This window comes from Lepidochelys kempii, chromosome 5 (assembly GCF_965140265.1).
Source record: "Lepidochelys kempii isolate rLepKem1 chromosome 5, rLepKem1.hap2, whole genome shotgun sequence".
NCBI classification, from domain to species: domain Eukaryota; kingdom Metazoa; phylum Chordata; order Testudines; family Cheloniidae; genus Lepidochelys; species Lepidochelys kempii.
In genome coordinates, this window is record NC_133260.1 from 85,693,349 (window position 1) to 85,716,934 (window position 23,586).

Here is a 23,586-nt window from a genome sequence, read left to right on the forward strand (position 1 = left end):
ATCAGCTGCCACCAGCTGTATGTTAGGGTGGCACATACTAATTTCTCTAGACATAAAAACTATTGGTGCTCCCCCTGAACTACAGCACAATAATTAAGTCAAACATATTTTTAAATAAGAAAAGGAACAAATGTTCCATATCCATCTGCCTGACTTCCAAATATCTGTACCGGGAGTTTGGAGAACTCTAAACTCCCATCACAAAATTTGGGAACCTCTGATTAGCTTTGTAGAGTGTTGGATTTTGTTGTTTTTGTTAAACTGTAGCTTGGTTGTTGCATACAAATTCTACCACTTCTGATAATGCCACCCTTTGGTTTCCAGCTTCTTTTCCCATTTCACTGCCAAATAGAGATTTTTTGCCTTCCTTCCCTCTTTTATTTCTATTTATCCAAAAATGTAATATAATCTTTGAATAAAAATAAAAAAGATGTGCTTCCATGAGGCCCAGGATTACAAGCTTCCCTTTGTATTTTCTTAATCAAAAATCATGAGGCCCATTGTTTTAACAGATGCTACCTAGTAGCATTTCACTCATTTAGTGTGACCATACTAGTATTTTTCCTTAACAGTTTCCACTGTTGCATTACTCAGTGCTGCAATTCCATCAAGAGGCACTATTGTGGGCTGTCTGGCTGGCTGTGTTTAAATCGTCATGTTGTGTACAGAAGGTCTAGATGAGCGTTTAACACACTGGTACCTTGTTTGCACCAGCGCTCCCACTGTTGCTCCCACTACTGGTGAGAAATACTAAGATAAATGCTAGAGTAAACGAACCTTGGGCTAGTTTTGCAACAAGACTGCTCCCAGGCCCTCCTTGCCTTATATATGACAGTAAATCATAATGTTTTGGGATTGCACAGATAGCATAGAAGGTTCTGGACTTTATAATATTGAATCTTTTAAAGTAATCTGAGAATAGTCTGCATCATGCATCTCTTAGAATTGTTGTAGGGTGTGGGTGTATTTTATAGGCAGTGCAGGTATAGTTTAAGCTTGTTAGAAAATTTAACTAATAAGATCCTGTTTATGACTGCTTTTAATTTTACTGGGGGCCTCCATCCTGACCACCATGAGCGATACGAAGGCAGTTTTTCTTTCAGGCCCATTTCATCGTTGGTCTCTCTGTTAAGTCTGCCAACAATAGTGCCTGTTGCAGTGCTCGTTTTTTGGTAGGGATATGGCTCTGGCAGAAAATGGCCCGAGAGACTAAATCATTCCATACAGTCCACCAAGCATACTAACATTCAGTCACTACTAACCTGTGGCAAGTTCAAGCTGGTGACATAGAGGTGAATGTGTCTTTGTCTCTATAACAGTATTTTAAGCCATCTAGCTCCCCATTTTTGTATTTTAGACTTTACTGTTTTACTCTCCATTGTTTATGTAATAAAATTTTCAAACCATGGAGGCTTTGTCTACCAATTCCATATGCCCTCTTGAGTAGGTGTTTTACTTCCCTATTTTTCCTTTGCTGCATCAGAAATTGACATCTCTTATTTCTCTGTCTGTGCACTAGCATTATTGATGAACACAGGGACGTTCACAGCTCTGGAATTCCAGCTGTGCCCTGGCAAACTGCCATGTGCTCTGTTAATTGTTTCTTTCTTGTATAAAGGTGGTATTTCAGTCAACTGTTGATATAGAGCATTATGGAGAGATCATACAGGCAGTGTGCCCTTTGTATCATGATTAATTGCAGCCAAATGATGACTGAAAACATTCTTGGCAGCAGAGTATATGTTTTAACATCATGTATTATTATTTTAAATGTATCTGCCACTGAAAACTTATAGATGTGTTACAGAACATAGAAACATTCGTTGCCCTGAAGAACATAGCCTAAATATTTAAAGTTGATAGTACACTTAAGGTTTCAAGGTTGCTTTATGTATTCTTTCTAATATTTACTTGTTTTTGGACAAATTATGGCTCATTTTTGGGATTAAATCTCTTCACAATTACCTAACTTTCAGAAGTGCTGAGCACTCATCAATCTCATTGAAGTCAATGAGAGTTGCAGTAGCTCAGCAGTTTTGAAAATCAGGCCACTGGTTTTGTATATTCTGCATTGTTTTCTTTCTCTCACTTGAATTACATCAAAGCAGTCTCATACTGAAACCTTGCACACTCGGGATAAGTTCCCTGCAAGTATGAATGAACTAGCCCCTACAAACAATTTTCAACACTGCAAAAATGGTAAATCCTAGGCATTTTCTGTGTATATTGTATATAAATATATACTGTAATTTTTGCTGTGGTGGATTTGGCCAGATCCTGTCACGCTCCAGCTTTTACTGAAACTAATGGGGGATGAGCATACACACCACCTTGTAGGATTGTGTCCCTCAGTACAGCATATTTTGTACCAAACTACCTATATATATTTTTAATTGTGTCACAAGTTGGCCCTAAACAGACTATGTCCTGTAAGTCAAATTTAATTTTTTTATAGATTGGTTCATTTGCAGATCAACACAGGGAGTATAAAATGTCATATTTCTGCCGGGCATCCAGAAGGCTTTTCAGTTAACATTGAAAAATGAGCACTTAATGAGCCAACCAGACAATTTTTATTCTTCCTCAGTTTGAGAAGATAATGTAGTTTGTTTGTTCCAGACTTTCCTTGTCATTTTTCATAGTCTAAGAAAGGTGAGATAGCCCAAGACAGTAGCCATGGCAACTAGTAAGCATTAATACTTTTCCATCATGGGGCCATAGGATTAAAATAATTCTATTTTGGGACTCATAAGCTTACAGGACACTAACAGTATCACTCTGGAGACCTCTCTCTCATATTATAGGAGGGTTAATAGGTCATTGCATTTTCAGCTGCCTATTAAATAAATGGTAGAGAGAAATGATTGCCTCTATGCTCCTGTGATATTGGTGATATGTAATTATAAAGAAAGAACAAGAGAGGAGGAGAGAGGAAAACCGATTAATGTGGACTGGGGACCTACCAAGTCTCTTCAGTAAGCTAAGTGATAGAATAGAAGAAGAAATTACCATTCAACTGGAAGGGGAGCCAAAAGAAACTAAAATGTTTTGCCATTTTACAAAAATATTTGTTCTGTTTTTTACACTTCTACTAAATTACAGGAAATAAAAATACTAAACTGGTTCCCACTCAGTATAGCAATGCCCTAAAACACTTCTACTGCAGCACATCGTATCCACCTCCTGTGACTAGATCACCGCATAGGAATCGGCACGAGTGGAATGGATATTACATAGGCAAGCTCTGGAAGAAGAAGAAATGATTACTTACCTTACTATTACTGTAATTCTTCAAGATGTGTGCTCCATACGTATATATTCGCTGACCTGCCCCCCATCCCTCCTGTTACAGAGTCTGATAACATCCAGACTTTGTGGGGTAAAGGAACTGAGAGATGGTTGAGGTAGCCCTGCCCTTTATGTGCTCAGCTGGAGGCACAAGGACACTCAGGGCTCAGGCACAGCTACAACAGTTACTGCTGACCAAAAGAATCAGTCTCCAGTACATAGCGTGTACACACACCAAACGTGGAATATACATATGGGAAATCATCCTGAAAACCTGCAGTTCCTGTAGGGTAAGTAATTAAACATGAACGATTCCAAGGATGGGAGGCAGAGGGGGAGTATATAATTTATTAGAAACACAGCTAGTGCTGTATTTTAAGAAAGTTATCTCTCTGATATCCCGTGAAGTCTGAACTGCAGACTTACTCATTTGTTTGCCAGACTGAATGACATCACAACCACTGTACCATAAACATAGGGAATGAATATACAGGTTTAAAGTGGAAAGGAGTTTTTCAAATCTTTGTTCTGGTTGCAGTGTAATTTGCTGTGTCAGGGAAATGAGAATATTTGTAGCTAGGATTTTCTCAGGATTTTTTTGCTGGTGGTAAATGCTAACTACATTTGCTTTGTTCCTCTTCTGGAATCTAACTAACGTTTGAAGGGGGATTTAAAAACAAAACCAGAAAAACCTTTACAAATCGCCTTTAAAATGTGTGGTTTATTAAGTACTATTGTGCTAGAAAGACGGTCTCTTAAGGGCATGCTGGCCTGTTTGTTCGATTCCAAATATTAATAATACCCTAAAAATGTTGCTGACAAGCCTCCATTGACCACAAGGACTTAACAGACCCGAGAGCTGATCACGGTGGGGCAGGGGGCAAAGATAAACCCTGACCTGGGGTCCAGCCTTACTGGACTCCTATAAATAAATCAGACCTTTACAGGAAACTCAGAGACTGAATGTTAGTGGAAGACCCCCAGACCGGAGATCCTGGAAAGGCTGGAATACGGTTCCAAAGCAGGAAAAGAACTGTGGGAGAAGAGCCTCTGAAACCACTCAAGTGTGATCTTAGAGAAAGGCCCAGCCTGTTACACTTACTCACATTGACTTCTGTGAAACCGCTTGTGGCATAAGGTATTATGATACCCTTACATGAGTGAGGATATGAGAATTTAGCCCTGTATTTGTGTCTTGGATCCACACATCTCTGATGACTGATTTGGAGCTTTTGAGTAGGAAGTAGACTGACCATAAAAAAATTGAGGTTATTGAAAGAGCAAAAACATTTCATTTTGGGCAAATAATGGATTTTTTTGGTTTGTTGAGAACTCTGAAAAAATGGGGAAAACAAATTTGCCTCATACTGAAAACAAATTTTTTCAAAATTTTTGGTGAATTAAAAAGTTTAAATTCTTTGTGTGTTGGGTCAAACAAAAATATTTCATTTCAAATTAAAGTATTTTCAATTATTTTAATTAAAAAAAAATAAAATTGAAGGAAATTTTTTAAAAAAGTTTTCAAACTGAAAAATCAGTGTTTTGAAAACATTGAAACAAAATGGTTTGACTTTTTTGAAATGTTTTCTTTCAACACAGTTTGGTGAAACATTTTTGTCAGCTCTAGTCTCAACATGATTCCAGAAGAGAACATGTTGAAATATAAATTTGCTAAACTCACCATTGTATTTATTTTTTTATATTTCAGAAAAGCAGGGTTTAAAAAAAAAAAAAAAACAACCACGTTTAAAGGCAGGAAAAGATGTAAAGCAGAGTAGACTTTCAGCTCTACATAAATGGCAGTACTATGTGCCTCAAAATATGAATTATAATATGGGTAGTAGATGGAAATTACTGTTGTCAATAGTTGCCTGTGGTTATCATATAAAGTATAATTTTATAATCATGTAATTTGTGAAAATTACTCTTTTTATAAACTCTGCATAATGCTATTGAAGTACTTGCCAAAAATACCATGTGGCTGTGTCATAAATATAAAGGGAAGGGTAAACCCCTTTGAAATCCCTCCTGGCCAGGGGAAAGCTCCTCTCACCTGTAAAGGGTTAAGAAGCTAAAGGTAACCTCGCTGGCACCTGACCAAAATGACCAATGAGGAGACAAGATACTTTCAAAAGCTGGGAGGAGGGAGAGAAACAAAGGGTCTGTGTCTGTCTGTAGTCGTCTTGGCCAGGGACAGAACAGGAATGGAGTCTTAGAACTTTTAGTAAGTAATCTAGCTAGGTACGTGTTAGATTATGATTTCTTTAAATGGCTGAGAAAAGAATTGTGCTGAATAGAATAACTATTTCTGTCTGTGTCTCTTTTTTGTAACTTAAGGTTTTGCCTAGAGGGGTTCTCTATGTTTTTGAATCTAATTACCCTGTAAGATATCTACCATCCTGATTTTACAGGGGGGATTTCTTTATTTCTATTTACTTCTATTTTTTATTAAAAGTCTTCTTGTAAAACACTGAATGCTTTTCCATTGTTCTTAAGATCCAAGGGTCTGGGTCTGTAGTCACCTAGGCAAATTGGTGAGGCTTTTTACCAAACCTTGTCCAGGAAGTGGGGTGCAAGGTTTTGGGAAGTATTTTGGGGGGAAGGACGCGTCCAAACAGCTCTTCCCCAGTAACCAGTATTAGTTTGGTGGTGGTAGCGGCCAGTCCAAGGATAACGGGGGTAATATTTTGTACCTTGGGGAAGTTTTGACCTAAGCTGGTAAAGATAAGCTTAGGAGGTTTTTCATGCAGGTCCCCACATCTGTACCCTAGAGTTCAGAGTGGGGGAGGAACCGTGACATGGTGGCACAGCGGTGGGATTAACCTGAAATCATTTTGAGATCCAGTTGAGATTTTTTGAACTAGAAATACAGATTTTAAAAAGGAATTTTTAGGAAGTCCAGAAAGAAGCTTTGAAACTGAAAGCAGCTTGGTTTCTCTCTGCTTTGTGGCCAAGCAGAGACAAAAGGGGATTATCTTGTGAATTGCAGGTTTTCTTTGCCTGGAGGCAGGGTACTTAACTCCTGTAGGGAAATTCACAGTCTTCCAACCCAGAGGTTTTTTTTTTTCTTTTCTTCCTAAAAGTAAATAGGGCGGGTGTGCTCTACCCATTTGCCTGGAGACAAAAATGGCAGGGTTTTTTTTTTAGGATTTTGATTTTTTTCGTTCTACAAGGAGCACAGGTTTGAAAAGGAATTTTTTTTTTCTTTGGGCTGGGTAAGCAGGTTTCCAAGTAGTTGGAGGTTTTTTACTTTAATTTGGGCCCAGAGCAGAGACAAGGGAATTGTCTTTTTCTGTAGGCTGACAATCACTATCAGAGAATAGGTATTCTATTCCAGCACAGCAAAATTTTACAGCCAAGTTTTGTTTGTTTATTTCTAAACCTCGGGTGTAAAGTTAGTTAAAAACAGAGAGGTTAGAATGGCAAAATCCGCGGCTCGACTACAGCTCGAATTAGCCAAATTTCAGGCTGAGGAAAGACAAAGGGAACATGAAAGACAGATAGAACTCATGCGGCTGGAGAAGGAGGTACAGGAGGCTGCCCACAAGAGGGAAATGGAGGCAAGGAAGCATGTGGAGGAGATGGAGAGGATAAAGGCCCAGCAGAATATACCAACAAACCCTAGCAATCCTTCTCCAGGTACCACTTCCCATCCCAGAAAGTTCCCCACCTACAAGGCAGGTGATGATACTGAGGCCTTCTTAGAAAACTTCGAAAGGGCCTGCCTTGGGTACAACATCTCTACTGACCAATACATGGTAGAGCTGAGGCCGCAGCTCAGTGGACCCTTAGCTGAGGTGGCAGCTGAAATGCCTAAAGAACATATGAACAAGTATGAACTGTTTAAATCCAAGGCGAGAGTCAGAATGGGGATAACACCCGAGCAGTCTCGTCGGAGGTTCCGAGCCCTAAGGTGGAAACCAGACATGTCATTTACCCGACATGCCTACCACATTGTGAAACATTGGGATGCCTGGATATCAGGAGCAAGTGTTGAATCTCCAGTAAATTTGCCCTTCCTAATGCAAATGGAACAATTCTTAGAGGGTGTTCCTGAGGAAATAGAAAGATACATCCTAGATGGGAAACCCAAAACTGTAATTGAGGCAGGAGAGATTGGAGCCAGATGGGTGGAGGTGGCAGAGAAGAAGCAAACTGGTCGCAGTTGGAGCGGAGACCAGAAGGGACCACCCCAGACCACACCCTATTACCGGGGGCCGCCCAAAGCCCCACCTACCTCCCAAAGAACCCTCCAGACCCCTTATCGTCCCACCACCCCGTTCTCCAGCAACCCTCCTCGCCCCGGTGACCCGTCAGCTGGACAGTGTTTTAAGTGTAACGAGCTGGGGCATGTAAAGGCCAACTGCCCCAAGAACCCCAACAGATTACAGTTCATTGCACCGGAATCACACCAGAGGTCCACAGGCCCAGATACCTCCCAGATACCCTTGGAGCGGAGGGAAACTGTGAGTGTGGGCGGGAAGAAGGTCACCGCGTGGAGGGACACCGGAGCACAAGTGTCAGCTATCCATGCTTCCTTAGTGGACCCCAATTTAATCAACCCAGAGATCCAAGTGACGATTCAACCCTTCAAGTCCAACTCTTTCAATTTGCCTACAGCCAAGTTGCCTGTCCAGTACAAGGGCTGGTCAGGACTGTGGACTTTTGCAGTCTATGATGATTATCCCATCCCCATGCTGTTGGGGGAAGACTTGGCCAATCATGTGAAGCAGGCCAAGAGGGTGGGAATGGTCACCCGCAGCCAGGCTAAACAAGCCGTGAGGCCTAGCTCTGTTCCGGAAACTTCTATCAGGACCCAGTCAGAGGTGATGGACCTGGACCCCAGGCCAATGTCTGCAACAGCAGTAGTGGATCCAGTCCCAGAGACCCAGACGGAACCAGTCCCAGAACCGGAACCAGCCGAACAACCAACACCAGACCCCGTGTCAGCACTGAATCCAGTACTTGCAACCTCAACACCAGAGGGCCCCACCGAACCTGAACTGGCAGCAGCCGATAACCCTACACAAGAGGCTCAGCCGGAGCCTGAATCCCAACATAGTGCACCAGCGGAGAGCGGTTCACAGTCAACAGAAACAGCTCCATCCCTTATATCGCTTCCAGAGGGACCAAGCCTAGGTCCCCAATCCAATGAGGAACTGATGTCTCCAGCATCAAGGGAACAGTTCCAGACCAAACAGGAAGCAGATGAAAGCCTCCAGAGAGCGTGGACGGCGGCACGGAGCAACCCACCGCCTCTCAGCTCTTCTAATCGATCCAGGTTTGTTGTAGAAAGAGGACTTTTATACAAGAAAACTCTTTCTGGGGGACACCAGGAAGACTGGCATCCTCAGAGACAGTTGGTAGTTCCAACTAAATACCGGGCCAAGCTCTTGAGCTTAGCCCATGATCACCCTAGTGGCCATGCTGGGGTGAACAGGACCAAAGACCGTTTGGGGGGGTCATTCCACTGGGAGGGAATGGGCAAGGATGTTTCTACCTATGTCCAGTCTTGTGAGGTGTGCCAAAGAGTGGGAAAACCCCAAGACCAGGTCAAAGCTCCTCTCCAGCCACTCCCCATCATTGAAGTTCCATTTCAGCGAGTAGCTGTGGATATTCTGGGTCCTTTTCCGAAAAAGACACCCAGAGGAAAGCAGTACATACTGACTTTCATGGATTTTGCCACCCGATGGCCGGAAGCAGTAGCTCTAAGCAACACCAGGGCTAAAAGTGTGTGCCAGGCACTAGCAGACATTTTTGCCAGGGTAGGTTGGCCCTCCGACATCCTCACAGATGCAGGGACTAATTTCCTGGCAGGAACTATGAAAAACCTTTGGGAAGCTCATGGGGTAAATCACTTGGTTGCCACTCCTTACCATCATCAAACAAATGGCATGGTGGAGAAGTTTAATGGAACTTTGGGGGCCATGATACGTAAATTCGTAAATGAGCACTCCAATGATTGGGACCTAGTGTTGCAGCAGTTGCTCTTTGCCTACAGAGCTGTACCACATCCCAGTTTAGGGTTTTCCCCATTTGAACTTGTATATGGCCGTGAGGTTAAGGGGCCATTGCAGTTGGTGAAGCAGCAATGGGAGGGATTTACACCTTCTCCAGGAACTAACATTCTGGACTTTGTAACCAACCTACAAAACACCCTCCGAACCTCTTTAGCCCTTGCTAGAGAAAACTTACAGGATGCTCAAAAAGAGCAAAAAGCCTGGTATGATAAACATGCCAGAGAGCGTTCCTTCAAAGTAGGAGACCAGGTCATGGTCTTAAAGGCGCTCCAGGCCCATAAAATGGAAGCATCGTGGGAAGGGCCATTCGTGGTCCAGGAGCGCCTGGGAGCAGTTAATTATCTCATAGCATTCCCCACCTCCAACCGAAAGCCTAAGGTGTATCATATTAATTCTCTAAAGCCCTTTTATTCCAGAGAATTAAAGGTTTGTCAGTTTACAGCCCAGGGAGGAGACGACGCTGAGTGGCCTGAAGGTGTCTATTACGAAGGGAAATGTGCTGGTGGTGTGGAAGAGGTGAACCTCTCCATGACCCTTGGGCGTATGCAGCGACAGCAGATCCAGGAGCTGTGCACTAGCTACGCGCCAACGTTCTCAGCCACCCCAGGACTGACTGAACGGGCATACCACTCCATTGACACAGGTAATGCTCACCCAATTAGGGTCCACCCTTACCGGGTGTCTCCTCAAGCTAAAACTGCTATAGAACGGGAGATCCAGGATATGTTACAGATGGGTGTAATCCGCCCCTCTGAAAGTGCATGGGCATCTCCAGTGGTTCTAGTTCCCAAACCAGATGGGGAAATACGTTTTTGCGTGGACTACCGTAAGCTAAATGCTGTAACTCGCCCAGACAACTATCCAATGCCACGCACCGATGAACTATTAGAGAAACTGGGACGGGCCCAGTTCATCTCTACCTTGGACTTAACCAAGGGGTACTGGCAGGTACCGCTAGATGAATCTGCCAAGGAAAGGTCAGCCTTCATCACACATCTCGGGCTGTATGAATTTAATGTACTCCCTTTCGGGCTGCGAAATGCACCCGCCACTTTCCAAAGACTTGTAGATGGTCTCCTAGGGGGATTAGGAGAATATGCAGTCGCCTACCTTGACGATGTGGCCATATTTTCGGATTCCTGGGCAGACCACCTGGAACATCTACAAAAAGTCCTTGAGCGCATAAGGGAGGCAGGACTAACTGTTAAGGCTAAGAAGTGTCAAATAGGCCTAAACAGAGTGACTTACCTTGGACACCAGGTGGGTCAAGGAACTATCAGCCCCCTACAGGCCAAAGTGGATGCTATCCAAAAGTGGCCTGTCCCAAAGTCAAAGAAACAGGTTCAATCCTTCTTAGGCTTGGCCGGTTATTACAGACGATTTGTACCGCACTACAGCCAAATCGCTGCCCCACTGACAGACCTAACCAAAAAGAAACAGCCAAATGCTGTTCAGTGGACCGGAAAGTGTCAGAAGGCCTTTAACAAGCTTAAAGCGACACTCATGTCTGACCCTGTACTAAGGGCCCCAGACTTTGACAAACCGTTCCTAGTAACCACAGATGCATCCGAGCGTGGTGTGGGAGCAGTTTTAATGCAGAAAGGACCTGATCAAGAATTCCACCCTGTAGTGTTTCTCAGCAAAAAACTGTCTGAGAGGGAAAGCAACTGGTCAGTCACTGAAAAAGAATGTTATGCCATTGTCTACGCTCTGGAAAAGCTACGCCCATATGTTTGGGGACGGCGGTTCCACCTGCAAACCGACCATGCTGCACTAAAGTGGCTTCACACCGTCAAGGAAACCAACAAAAAACTTCTTCGGTGGAGTTTAGCTCTCCAAGATTTTGATTTCGACATCCAACACATCTCAGGAGCTTCAAACAAAGTGGCTGATGCACTCTCCCGTGAAAGTTTCCCAGAATCAACTGGTTAAAATCGTCCTTGAGATGTGGAAAATATTGTTAGTCTTTATGTACTTGCTAGTATATTTAGAGATGCATGTGTCTTATTAACTCTGTTTTCCTAGAGCTCCAGGAAGAAATCCCAGCCAGTGTTTCACCCTAGCTGAGATTTGGGGGGCGTGTCATAAATATAAAGGGAAGGGTAAACCCCTTTGAAATCCCTCCTGGCCAGGGGAAAGCTCCTCTCACCTGTAAAGGGTTAAGAAGCTAAAGGTAACCTCGCTGGCACCTGACCAAAATGACCAATGAGGAGACAAGATACTTTCAAAAGCTGGGAGGAGGGAGAGAAACAAAGGGTCTGTGTCTGTCTGTAGTAGTCTTGGCCAGGGACAGAACAGGAATGGAGTCTTAGAACTTTTAGTAAGTAATCTAGCTAGGTATGTGTTAGATTATGATTTCTTTAAATGGCTGAGAAAAGAATTATGCTGAATAGAATAACTATTTCTGTCTGTGTATCTTTTTTGTAACTTAAGGTTTTGCCTAGAGGGGTTCTCTATGTTTTTGAATCTAATTACCCTGTAAGATATCTACCATCCTGATTTTACAGGGGGGATTTCTTTATTTCTATTTACTTCTATTTTTTATTAAAAGTCTTCTTGTAAAACACTGAATGCTTTTCCATTGTTCTTAAGATCCAAGGGTCTGGGTCTGTAGTCACCTAGGCAAATTGGTGAGGCTTTTTACCAAACCTTGTCCAGGAAGTGGGGTGCAAGGTTTTGGGAAGTATTTTGGGGGGAAGGACGCGTCCAAACAGCTCTTCCCCAGTAACCAGTATTAGTTTGGTGGTGGTAGCGGCCAGTCCAAGGATAACGGGGGTAATATTTTGTACCTTGGGGAAGTTTTGACCTAAGCTGGTAAAGATAAGCTTAGGAGGTTTTTCATGCAGGTCCCCACATCTGTACCCTAGAGTTCAGAGTGGGGGAGGAACCGTGACAGGCTGTAAGTCATTGATCTTGTTGAAAACTCAACCCACTTCCTTCTCTTTTCTTTTTCCACCCCCTTTCCTCTATGCAGTTTCATTTACTACTAAGATGAATCAGAAGAATGTTCTCAAGAGGCAGAATAATTGCTGAGAAACACTGTGGAAAGTGTGAACAATCTCTGTATTCTGCGTCCCGGAAAATGTGTATTACCTTCGAGAAGTAATCTATTGGATGCATAGGCTTGGGAACATCTTTCCAACCCATTTATTGCAACGTTAAGTTCGGCAATGTCTACCCTGTAACATACTATTTGGAACTGGAGATTTCCTCGCAAAAGGAACATTAATTGTTGCAGTTATCCTCCAACTTCCGTAGAGCAAGGACTCTTACCATGGCTCTCTCTAGTTTGTATGCAGCTTTGGGTTTATTGTTTGGAGCAGCAGCAGCATTTGGTCCAGTACCAAGGATCACTTGGGAACATAGAGGTAAGAACAATGACTTAAGTAGTGAAATGGGGTGTGGGTGTTCTATGTAATTTCTTTAAACACTTTGTAACAGAAAACTATTAATGTGATATGGGCCCTGCCAGTCTCTTTGTTAACTCCTCAACCCCCAATTTAACAGAGACTTTGCTTAGCTGTTGCTATTATGAAACTTGAATGAATGATCGAGGCTAACATTTTCAAAAGTAACTAGTGATTCTAGGGCCTGATTTTCAGAAAGAGCTAATGTGTGAATACCAGGCCCCTTGAATTTGTTCCATTTTCAGCACCCTAAATAGAAACCTAGAGTCACTAGTCACTTTTGAAAAGCATGGACTAGACCCTTCACTACGAGGAAAAAGAACAATATAAAAATGTTCGTTTAATTGACTGTTTCTATGCTGTGAAAAATATGCCAAAACTTCTTGGTTTGCTTCTTGATATGAAAAAAATTGAAAAATTCCTAGGATGTGTCTTCATACGGTACATAAGGCGACACCTGCATGTATTTCTTTTATCAAGCATCATTACAGCAATAGAAAGTTCTGGAAAGTCAGAGTCAGGGGAAAATGTGTCTTAGAGCATTTAATAAGTAACCTATTAATTCAGATTTTGTTTGCTGAAAAAAATCTATAATATATTACTAGTATGGAATTTTTTGTTCAATTTATTGTCATTTCTCTCTCATGTGATTTACTGAGTTACGGAAAAGTGCCTGCCTCCTTTCAAGAAAGAGTAAATCCTTATCTGTCACATTTCATAGCTAAGGCTACGATTTTTTTTCAAGAAGTTTGCAGAAGTCACAGGACCCATGACTTCCAGCGACCTCCATGAATTCAGCCCTGTCGTCCGGGAGCTGCAGGGTCCTCCCGCCACCCGTGGTGGCAGGAGGATCCCGCAGCTCCCCGTGGCTGCAGGTGCCGGGGGCCCCAAAGTTCCAAGCCGCTGAGGGTGCTGGGGATCCTTCAAAGCTTCTGGCCGCTGCAGGTGGCGGGGGTACCCCAGAGCTCTGAGCCAGGGGACCACGGCAATGTTCCCTCTAATTTTTTCCATTCATGTGTGGAATACATTTTGATATGTGACCCGAGGTATGTGCCTATGTGTGCCACCAGTAGAAACAAAAAACCTAGATATAATATATATTTTTAAAAAGTTACCATAGGGATAATTACTCCAGCTAGGACAGATTAGGCATTTTAGAACTCAGGACTCAATTAAATTTAAGTGTAAGAGAAATAAAAATTATGGACTGCATAGACCAGTACGCTTTGAAAGAATAAAATTTCAGAGAGTATGTGCATTACAGGAAGTACCAAGAACTAACTACAACAATAATACAAGTATGTGTTGGGAGGTGAGTGTGAAAGAGACAGACTGTGTGTGTGTGTGTGTGCTGGCTGCTGGGGAAAGCTGTGCGCTGTTTCTTTAAGACACTCACTGAAAGCTCCCCTGCTCTGTCCGGAGTCCTGTTGTCTCCCCTCCCCGGCTCTGTGGAAATGGGGTACTTCGGGGGTGGGGGGAGAGCAAGTGTGTGGTGTGTTGTGAGTGAGACAGAGAGACTGTGTGAGCTGGTTGCTGGGGAAATCTCAGAAACAGTGCACTCAGACACTCACCATTCAGACGGCAGCAGCTCCGAGTCCTCCTGAGCCAGGCTGTCCCCTCTGCCCTGTCCTGCTCTGTGGAGATGGGGTACAGGGGAGGGGGACACCCTGACATCAGCACACCCTCCCTTTCCCTCCCTGCACAGCCAGCAGGGTCCCAGGAGCAACTGCAGGACAGAGCAACATGGGGGAGGGGCACCTGAACAAATGCTGCCAGCTGTGCACGGCACTTAAATCTCTCCTGCACGCTGCCCAAGCGCACAGCTTACAGGGAACACAGGACCCTGGAGCGATGAGCCCCTACCTGCCCCGGCAGCTGTCCAATCTCTGCATACAGTATGAGGACCCCACAGCTAGGCTCCCCATTTTGTCAGGGGTATTTTTAATAAAAGTCAGGGTCAAGTTACAGGCTTCCATGATTTTTTCTTTACTGCCCGTGACCTGTCGGTGACTTTTACTAAAAATATCTGAGACAAAATCTTAGCCTTAATCATAGCCACTAAGCTGTTTGTATTGCTACATAGGAAAAACTGAGTTTAGGGGGATCTTAGCACTTTTTTGGCGAGTGGAGTCACTGAAGGTCTCTGTACATTTCCCCAGCTATGCTCAATCCTTTTGCAGGATTGACAGAGAAAAGAGACTAGCATGTCTCATGATGGACAAACTTTAGGAGAAATTGTCCACAACTGAGAGGTAGTCAGAAGCCCAAGGCTACTTAGCATAAAATAAAATCTGGACAAAAGTTTAAAACAGAATTATTTACATTCCTGCTAATTCGCAATCATGTCCAATAAGTCTCTTTAGATCTAAATCACATCCTGTCAGAAAGATGTGCGGCAAAATTTTTCAGAGAAGACCTATCAGTACTGTTTGGGTGGGTGGATGGAATTGTGAAATCAGTTTCTTGCTAAGCAGTTCATGCCTTTTTAAAACTCTGGAACACAGCTGTTGTACTTGCACAATAACTATTGTTGTAATTTTTTTTTTTTTAAACTTACACTTACATTACATAGTAGAGCTTTAAGTGGAGTGTGAATACAAGACAAAGTCCCATTGATTGCAATAGGATTTGAAATAATACCATAGCAGACATGATGTTTTGTGAGTAGAAGTACCTTGTCAGTGCAGTCATTTTACCATTCAGAACCTTTTAGCAACTGTTGGAGTGTGTCAATGTATAGTATTGTGTACTTTGCGTAGCCATTTCATTTACAGTTGCAATTGGTCCTAATCAGTCCCAAAGCCACTGAGATCAGTTCATTGTTAATTGAAGCCCTGTTCTTCCCTTTGTATCTCTCTTGTTACTGTTGATGAAAAAGAAATGTAGAAAGTTAAATTACTATTAAGGGGAGAACTTTGTAGGGATGTGGGGTAAGGGGGACTTTGCATGTGCCTAGATGTGCAACCCCTTTTGTTGCTTGAAGCTAAAATTCTTCAGTCCATTCTGAAGGCTTGATAGAAATGTAAGTTCTTATAACTCAATGGGTTTGTGTGCTTAGGTATAAATCCACATCTCAGTATAAACTACCAAATAAAGAGCAAATAAATATTTGATCCTTTCTCCATCTGCCATGTGATGACATGGAATTGGAACACAATCCAGCTTCTTCACTGAGCCGTTTTTTTCCCCCATGGCCACTATCACACCTAGTACTCATAACCATTCTGATTTCTATTAGCATAAATGGAACAAATATGGGGTGAAAAAGTAAATCTATGGAATTCTACATGCTCTGTATAGCCCAGGACTTGAATAATTTTTGGAACACGGATTATAAGGCAATAAAATATGTTGAGCTACTGTATGTAATGTCTGTGATGTTTCTTTCTAGATACCATAAAGGTTGTTTTTACTGGGTAAGGAGAAAATCCTGAGTGAAGGATACCATTGAGTCCTTGACTCTTCCTGACTCCGCAACTGAAATGAGAGGCTTGCAGTGTGTAGCGAAGCAAGCTTATGGCCAGTGTGAAGAAATAGCCTTAAGCACAGATGTCAAGTACAAATGAGTTTATTGCAGGAAAATATACATGGACATTAGGACCACAATAAAATACTGGCATAAGGCCCTGAAAATATTTCCCATGTTAATGGGCATAAAGAGCCAGGAAACATGGGAATATAAGATTTATTACCTTGGAGAAAAAATGTTGTATGTAAGCTTTAGGCATCTTGGAGCTCCCAAATAGCGGTGACTATAGTTAACAGCAGTAGTTTCTCTTGGTTTGATTTAGCTCTGATGTATACCCCTGCCCCTGAACACAACTGCTCCTTTGTTCTCTGTCCAGCACCACAATGTCTTATTCTCCATTAGGCACATACAGCTTTTAATGTTACATGTCAGTCTTAGGCATGTTATATGGAGATATGTTCTTACATTCATATTTCACTCAGAAGGGGGAATTTTAGCATATTGTGAGGGGGGCCCTGGGACATTCTTTGGAAAAATATTTGAAATATCAGATGCAGTTTCCTGCATTATGAAAGACTCTTTAAAGACAATAGAGAAAACAAATTTTATACAAAAATATGTAGCTACATATACCCATACCTAGTATTAATCTGGAATTTTCTGCTATATTGCTAAATTAGGGTGTGTTTAAATACAAACATGCACCAAAATCATAGGGCTCCAGCCAAACTATGCATATTTCCAATTGAACTCCCAATTTAAATTCACACAACAGCTATACATTAACATGTTGCCTGCAGTCTCTTCTAATTGGGTGCGGGATTTTCTATTAGTTCTCTTGGAAAAGATTTATGTAGTAGTGTAACATGTCGGGCCCTCATCACTGCGACACCTCCTGTGGGTTGCTTTGGGAATTAGCGATGTCCTAGCCATGGAGTGCCCTCTGCAGGTGGTGTCCCACCCGTTGCCTGCTCAGCTGTGCTGTCTGGAACCCGCGTTACTCCCTGGCTTGCAGCATCCTCTTCTGAACACAGCCTTCTGGCCGTGCCCCTGCTCTATTCTCCTCCCCCCCCCCCGCACCCCCTTCCAGGGATATCAGCAGTCCTCAGTCTGCACCTGCCTTCGTGGCCACCTGCCTCCCCAAAGTCTAGTCCCTTGCCCCAGGGACAAGGCACAGTACATCGGTCATGCTCCTCCATGGTAAGGTGTGGTGTAAGGGGAGGACCCAGGCCCGCCCTCTACTCTGGGTCCCGACCCAGGGACCCTCTAGCAGCAGCCTCCCACTGCCCTCCTTCAATCTCCTATTCTCCCTGTGTACCCTGGGCCACTTCCCCTTGGCCCTTTCACTTTCTTGGCCCTTTTCATTAGGAGCCGCCACCTGGCAGGTAACAGTCCTTCTCCCTTGCTTGTCAGGAAGAGGCTGCTGCCTCCTCTGCTTTGCAGCCTTTATAGAGGGCCCAGCCTGGCCAACTTTCTGCCCTTCTCTGCACAGGCTCCCTTTAGCCTGCTTTAACCCCTCCTCTGCCAAAGTGGGGCAACTGCCCCACTACTAGTAGGGAATATGGCGACTTTCTCTGTTTCAAATACACATGCAATGAGAGTGAAAAAGAGGAAGATTGGGGGATAGCAGAAAGGAGCTGATAATGAAGATAGGGTATAGTATGAAGCAGTGGTGGGCAACCTGCGGCCACTGGGAGCTACGAGGGGCCGTGCCTGCAGACGGTCAATGTCAGCAAAATGTCTCACGGCCCGCAATCAGATTATCCTGATGGGCCACAGGTTGCTCACTACTGGTATAAAGGGTAGAGCAGAAAAATGAACAAAAGGGTAGACAGAAATGAGGGAAAGAATTGATAGAGGGAAAGGAAATGAGAGTGAGAAATTTAATTGATAGGCATTAAACATGAGCTTGGCTGGTCATTAGTTCTCCTCGCAGAGAAAATTTCTTCTTTGTGCTAAGGCCCACAGAGGAAATGGTTTTCCCATCTCATGAATATTTTTGAGTATTTGAATATTTGTTTTCCATCTTGCATTGGGACAAAAAGTAAAAATCTTGAAAATATTCACAAATGAAAAACTGTTGGCCCGCCCCCTCAATTTAGGTGATCAAAAATGTTTCAATAATTTTGAAAAGTTTAATTTTGATTTTGACTTTTTGGTCTAATAAGGTTATATTTTGAAACCAAAAGTCATTTTGAACCAGAAAATGAGAATATCTTCATTGAGAAAATGTCAAAACAAAATGATTTAACAATATGAAAACTGTTTTCTCTATGCTTTTTCGAGTTGGGAAATTCATCTAATCCGATCCAGTTTCACTGTTTTGGTTTTGATGCAAAAGCAACTTGTCGTAAAATTCCTAATTAGCTCTAGTCCACAAATCCATTACAATGGTACTTCAGCTGTTTGCACCTTTGGTGTGGGCCAAACCTGTCCAGTAGGGGAACGCCCTGTCTGGATAAATTCATGGAGGTTAAGTCTATTAATGGCTATGAGCCAGGATGGGTAAGGAATGGTGTCCCATAGTATTCTTGTCACCAAGTTAAGGAAGTATGGGCTGGATGAATGCACTATAAGGTGGGTAGAAAGCTGGCTAGATTGTCGGGCTCAACGGGTAGTGATCAATGGCTCCATGTCTAGTTGGCAGCCGGTATCAAGTGGAGTGCCCCAAGGGTCGGTCCTGGGGCCGGTTTTATTCAATATCTTCATAAATGATCTGGAGGATGGTGTGGATTGCACTCTCAGCAAATTTGCAGATGATACTAAACTGGGAGGAGTGGTAGATACGCTGGAGGGGAGGGATAGGATACAGAAGGACCTAGACCAATTGGAAGATTGGGCCAAAAGGAATCTGATGAGGTTCAATAAGGATAAGTGCAGGGTCCTGCACTTAGGACGGAAGAACCCAATGCACAGCTACAGACTAGGGACCGAATGGCTAGGCAGCAGTTCTGCGGAAAAGGACCTAGGGGTGACAGTGGACGAGAAGCTGGATATGAGTCAGCAGTGTGCCCTTGTTGCCAAGAAGGCCAATGGCATTTTGGGATGTATAAGTAGGGGCATAGCGAGCAGATCGAGGGACGTGATCGTTCCCCTCTATTCGACATTGGTGAGGCCTCATCTGGAGTAGTGTGTCCAGTTTTGGGCCCCACACTTCAAGAAGGATGTGGATAAATTGGAGAGAGTCCAGCGAAGGGCAACAAAAATGATTAGGGGACTGGAACACATGAGTTATGAGGAGAGGCTGAGGGAGCTGGGATTGTTTAGCCTGCAGAAGAGAAGAATGAGGGGGGATTTGATAGCTGCTTTCAACTACCTGAAAGGGGGTTCCAAAGAGGATGGCTCTAGACTGTTCTCAATGGTAGCAGATGACAGAACGAGGAGTAATGGTCTCAAGTTGCAGTGGGGGAGGTTTAGATTGGATATTAGGAAAAACTTTTTCACTAAGAGGGTGGTGAAACACTGGAATGCGTTACCTAGGGAGGTGGTAGAATCTCCTTCCTTAGAGGTTTTTAAGGTCAGGCTTGACAAAGCCCTGGCTGGGATGATTTAACTGGGAATTGGTCCTGCTTTGAGCAGGGGGTTGGACTAGATGACCTTCTGGGGTCCCTTCCAACCCTGATATTCTATGATTCTATGATTCTATGATTCCCTAGCCTCTGTTTGTCAGAGGGTGGAGATGGATGGCAGGAGAGAGATCACTAGATCATTACCTGTTCGGTTCACATGGTCTGGGGCACCTGGCATTGGCCACTGTCGGTAGACAGGATACTCAGCTGGATGGACCTTTGGTCTGACCCAGTATGGCCATTCTTATGTTGTGTCTCTGAAGTTTCCCCCAGTTTTTCCTGCTTCCCAAGCAGCTGGCAGCTCAACCAGGCCTCTTTGCAGCAGAGCTTTCTGAGAAAATTCCAGCTTTCTGACAAGTTTGCTCAATAATTTGTCTAATTCCTGCCAGCCCTCGTTTCCCTTCCGAGGCATTTGTGACTGATTAGGAAAGCTCCAGGCCTCAGGAGGGCAGCGAGAAAGCCCAAAGTAAAGGGAGTGGCCTGTGTCTTCTATTTCCCCTCACTCCCTTATCAAGCGTTTTGTTGCAAAGTTTGGCCATTTTGAATTGCTCTTTTGTACTCATCTCACTTTAGGATCAGAGAATGACAGCCTAATCCATTTCACTTGCAGCACATGGAGCTGAGAGTAAAGCAGTTTCCTGCGAGAGCATGATACTATTCTCTGTGCTGATGGTGGCACTTGTGAATGCAAGTTTGGTGTATGGGGGTAAATGTAGTTTTCTACCTACCCCTATCAAGGTGCATCTTGGTTGGGCAGTCTAACACTTTGTTCAGTCTTGCAGAGGGTTAGTTAAGAATGAAGCAGAGGGTTAAAGTTTAAGGCAGACCTCTAGAGTTTTAATGTCATTTTTTGTATACTGTTGTGTGCATGTGTACACAATATGAAATAAAGATGCAACAAATGTGCAGTAGTTTGAAATCCCAGTTGTAAATTAAACTGAGATCAGCAGCACAAATCCCAGATATTAATTTAAACTGAAATCCAGGAAAAAGCAATTGTATGTCAGTGCTGCAGCCCCAAACTCCTGACTAACTGAACCCACGATTTAACTACTCTTTTTGATGACCCCAATATTTTTATTATAATAGGGTTCTATGTTCAGTTTTGCTGCTTTTAAGATGTTGTCAAAGTACTGCAATATTGGTTAGATAGATTAGAAAAAAAAAGTCCTCAAATGGTTTTCATTCTTTACACATCACTGTTTGTTTTACTTTAACAGAAGTACAACTGGTCCATTTTCAGGAGCCAGAAGTGTTTAACTATTCAACTTTATTACTAAGTGATGACAAAGACGTTTTATATGTAGGAGCTAGAGAAGTGATCTTTGCATTAAATTCAGTGAATATTGCTGAAAAACATCATGAGGTAGGTATGCATTTTTAATTTCCTATCCACCTTTAAAAAAAAATTGCATCCCAGAATTTTTTGGGGTAGATTCGTTTTTCTAATGTTATAGATAGTAGGATATTTCATGTAGCTATAGTGTGTAGACTATAGTAAATATATTTGTGTTTATGTTGCACATATATATTATTCAGGAAGAAAAAATTACAGGTAATTTTGTAATGTCATTGAAAAACAGGAAAGGTGAGAAGGAAATAGTGAATTTTAAAACATTCTAGTAAAGATTCACTGAGGTATTTTATGTCTGGAACTGCTTTAAATACACTGGATTTTTTTGAAATTAAAAATGTATTTTTTATTCTTTAATGGATTAATTTTCGGTTTGCCAAATAGGTGATTTCACCTTGTGATTCCCGTGAGCATTAGTGGGAATTTGAAAGTTTGCTCCATCCATGCACATTACTCTGAAAATTCACCCTGAAAGCACTAGTTACTGTGCTTTTTCTAATTCTAAACTCCTAAGTATTTTTTTCATGTTACCTAGCAATGTTACCTAGAAATGTTAAACAGATTCTTGTATAAATGCCATTTTGGTGACATTTTTGTAGAAAACTTGTGCTTTGCCTCCTAAATTCTGAAATTTTGAGCTCTAATTTTGAAAATTAAAAAGAAAAACAACAAGCCATCTTCAGCAACCATGAATGAGGTGTACAACGGCCTCCCTGTTACAGTATCTTGGCTACTGTCAAGTAAAATAAATTTGAAGGTGGAGTTAGAGGCTTCTGTAGCCTTGCTGCCACCTTGATAAATCATTCATTTATGAAGCTATGACTGGGTGTGTAAGGTGCAGAGCTCCTTGCATGATTGCATTTCTAATGTGGAACAGAATCAGGGGGGAAATAAATGTTTTGCTGCCCCTCCATGTGTTTAAAACTTTGTGAGGGTTTAGTTTAGGTTGGCCATCTTGATTTTGAATAGCCAGACGATGAGATCCTCATCCCTGCTATGGTCCCTTTATGATGCATTAAGGGCTGGAATGGCTTACGGGGGTCTGAAAAGCCTCGTATCTGGTGCAGACACTGTGGGAGACAGTTGCAAGGTTGCCTTTCAAGGACCCTTTTTCAAGTCCTGGTGTAGGGGGCATGCTGGAGGCAGAAAGGGCTCGTCAGGAGCAGGACTACAACAAACAGCACTGCAGAGATTCTAGGCAGCACTTTAGGCCATAGGACAGGCTGCCATAACTTTAACCGACCCCTAGCATTGTCTGAATTACCCTGTAGTGGGGCCTCTCCACACTCCATAACTATCCAAAGGGATAGTGCAAAGGTTCCTTAAAGCCAGCAGTCTCCTCCTGGGCTATAAGTTTTGCAGTGTGTCTCTAAGGTTACATCTACACTGCACACCTCTTGCAGTAGTGTTTATGGTATGCGTAGCTGAAAGTCGCAGTGAAAAGCACACTACGTCCATGCTGCGGTGTGTAGCTACACATGTCAATGAAAGGCTGTGGCACAGGGGAAGCAGAGAGGAAAGACTCAGCAGCTGGGAGCTGCCAGAGCATTTCCCCACTGACTTCACTCTGTTGGAGCCTTTCCGTGCTGCAGGAGAGGCAGTGGGACACTCTACTGCTAAAACTGTACCGGGCAGGCACTGCTTGAACAAATAGAGAGCCATGGAGGGTATATATCTGAGTACATACCTATGGGGTTCAGGCACATCTTTGACTCGCCTAAGCAATGCTTCACCATCTACATTGCTGTTTATATCCATGCTAGAGTTGTGTGTATATGTACTTTAGGGTCTTCGGAAAGGAGCGTGACGTACCTTAAGAGAGAGAGCACAGTTTCTCACCTAGAACGGTCTTGAGAAAATTCCTTCTGATTCTTAAGTTTAATTCACAAAGTTGTGTAAGGAAATACTCATGACCCGTGATTATATTGATTTTCAGCTGCACGTAAAACTGATCCCTCTTCAACAGTTGATCATTTTCATTTAAACTATCTGAAACATATTAAGAAGCAAAACTACTCTAGAACCACATTGATATTCAGTGAAAAACACCAGGAGATAGATATACTGGACACAGTCCAGTATCCATGGTGACACGTACAGCCACTGAAGCCCTTTTAGCTGCATAACGGTCCAGGAATTATTGACATTTTCCCAAAAAAATTGTATTCTTCCCTCAGCTTTTTTAATGTAGAAGTCTCTAAAACTACCATAATCTTATCTCACTAGTAAACACAACACAGGGAACTTCATTAATAATTTGAGAAGAAACGTCATAGTATATCTTTGTACAGAACTCTAAGAGGTGCTGGCCGTGGCTGAAACCTCTATTACTGCACATGCATTCAGAAATGCCACCTCCCCAGAGGATAAAGACAAACACTGAGGGGTCCCTGACAGCTACTTGCAGAATGACTTATTTGCAGCGGACTGTCTTTTAAACATGATCTGCTCTCTGTATTATGCATTGCGCTTAATAATA

At 42.9% G+C, this 23,586-nt stretch overlaps 1 protein-coding gene across 3 annotated transcripts in view; it reads left to right on the forward strand.

Moving 5' to 3' along the window:
- Nucleotides 1-23,586, forward strand: part of SEMA4D (semaphorin 4D) — a 141,383-nt gene that overhangs the window by 92,283 nt on the left and 25,514 nt on the right. For 2 of the 3 annotated variants that reach the window (XM_073344910.1, XM_073344909.1), the window contains exons 2-3: nucleotides 12,283-12,676; nucleotides 20,974-21,119. In XM_073344910.1, the coding sequence (XP_073201011.1) occupies nucleotides 12,583-12,676; nucleotides 20,974-21,119 (240 nt within the window). In that variant the 5' untranslated portion in view covers nucleotides 12,283-12,582. Of the gene's footprint in view, nucleotides 1-3,208; nucleotides 3,579-12,282; nucleotides 12,677-20,973; nucleotides 21,120-23,586 lie in introns of those variants that run through there. The other variant, XM_073344911.1, reaches the window with a different exon arrangement.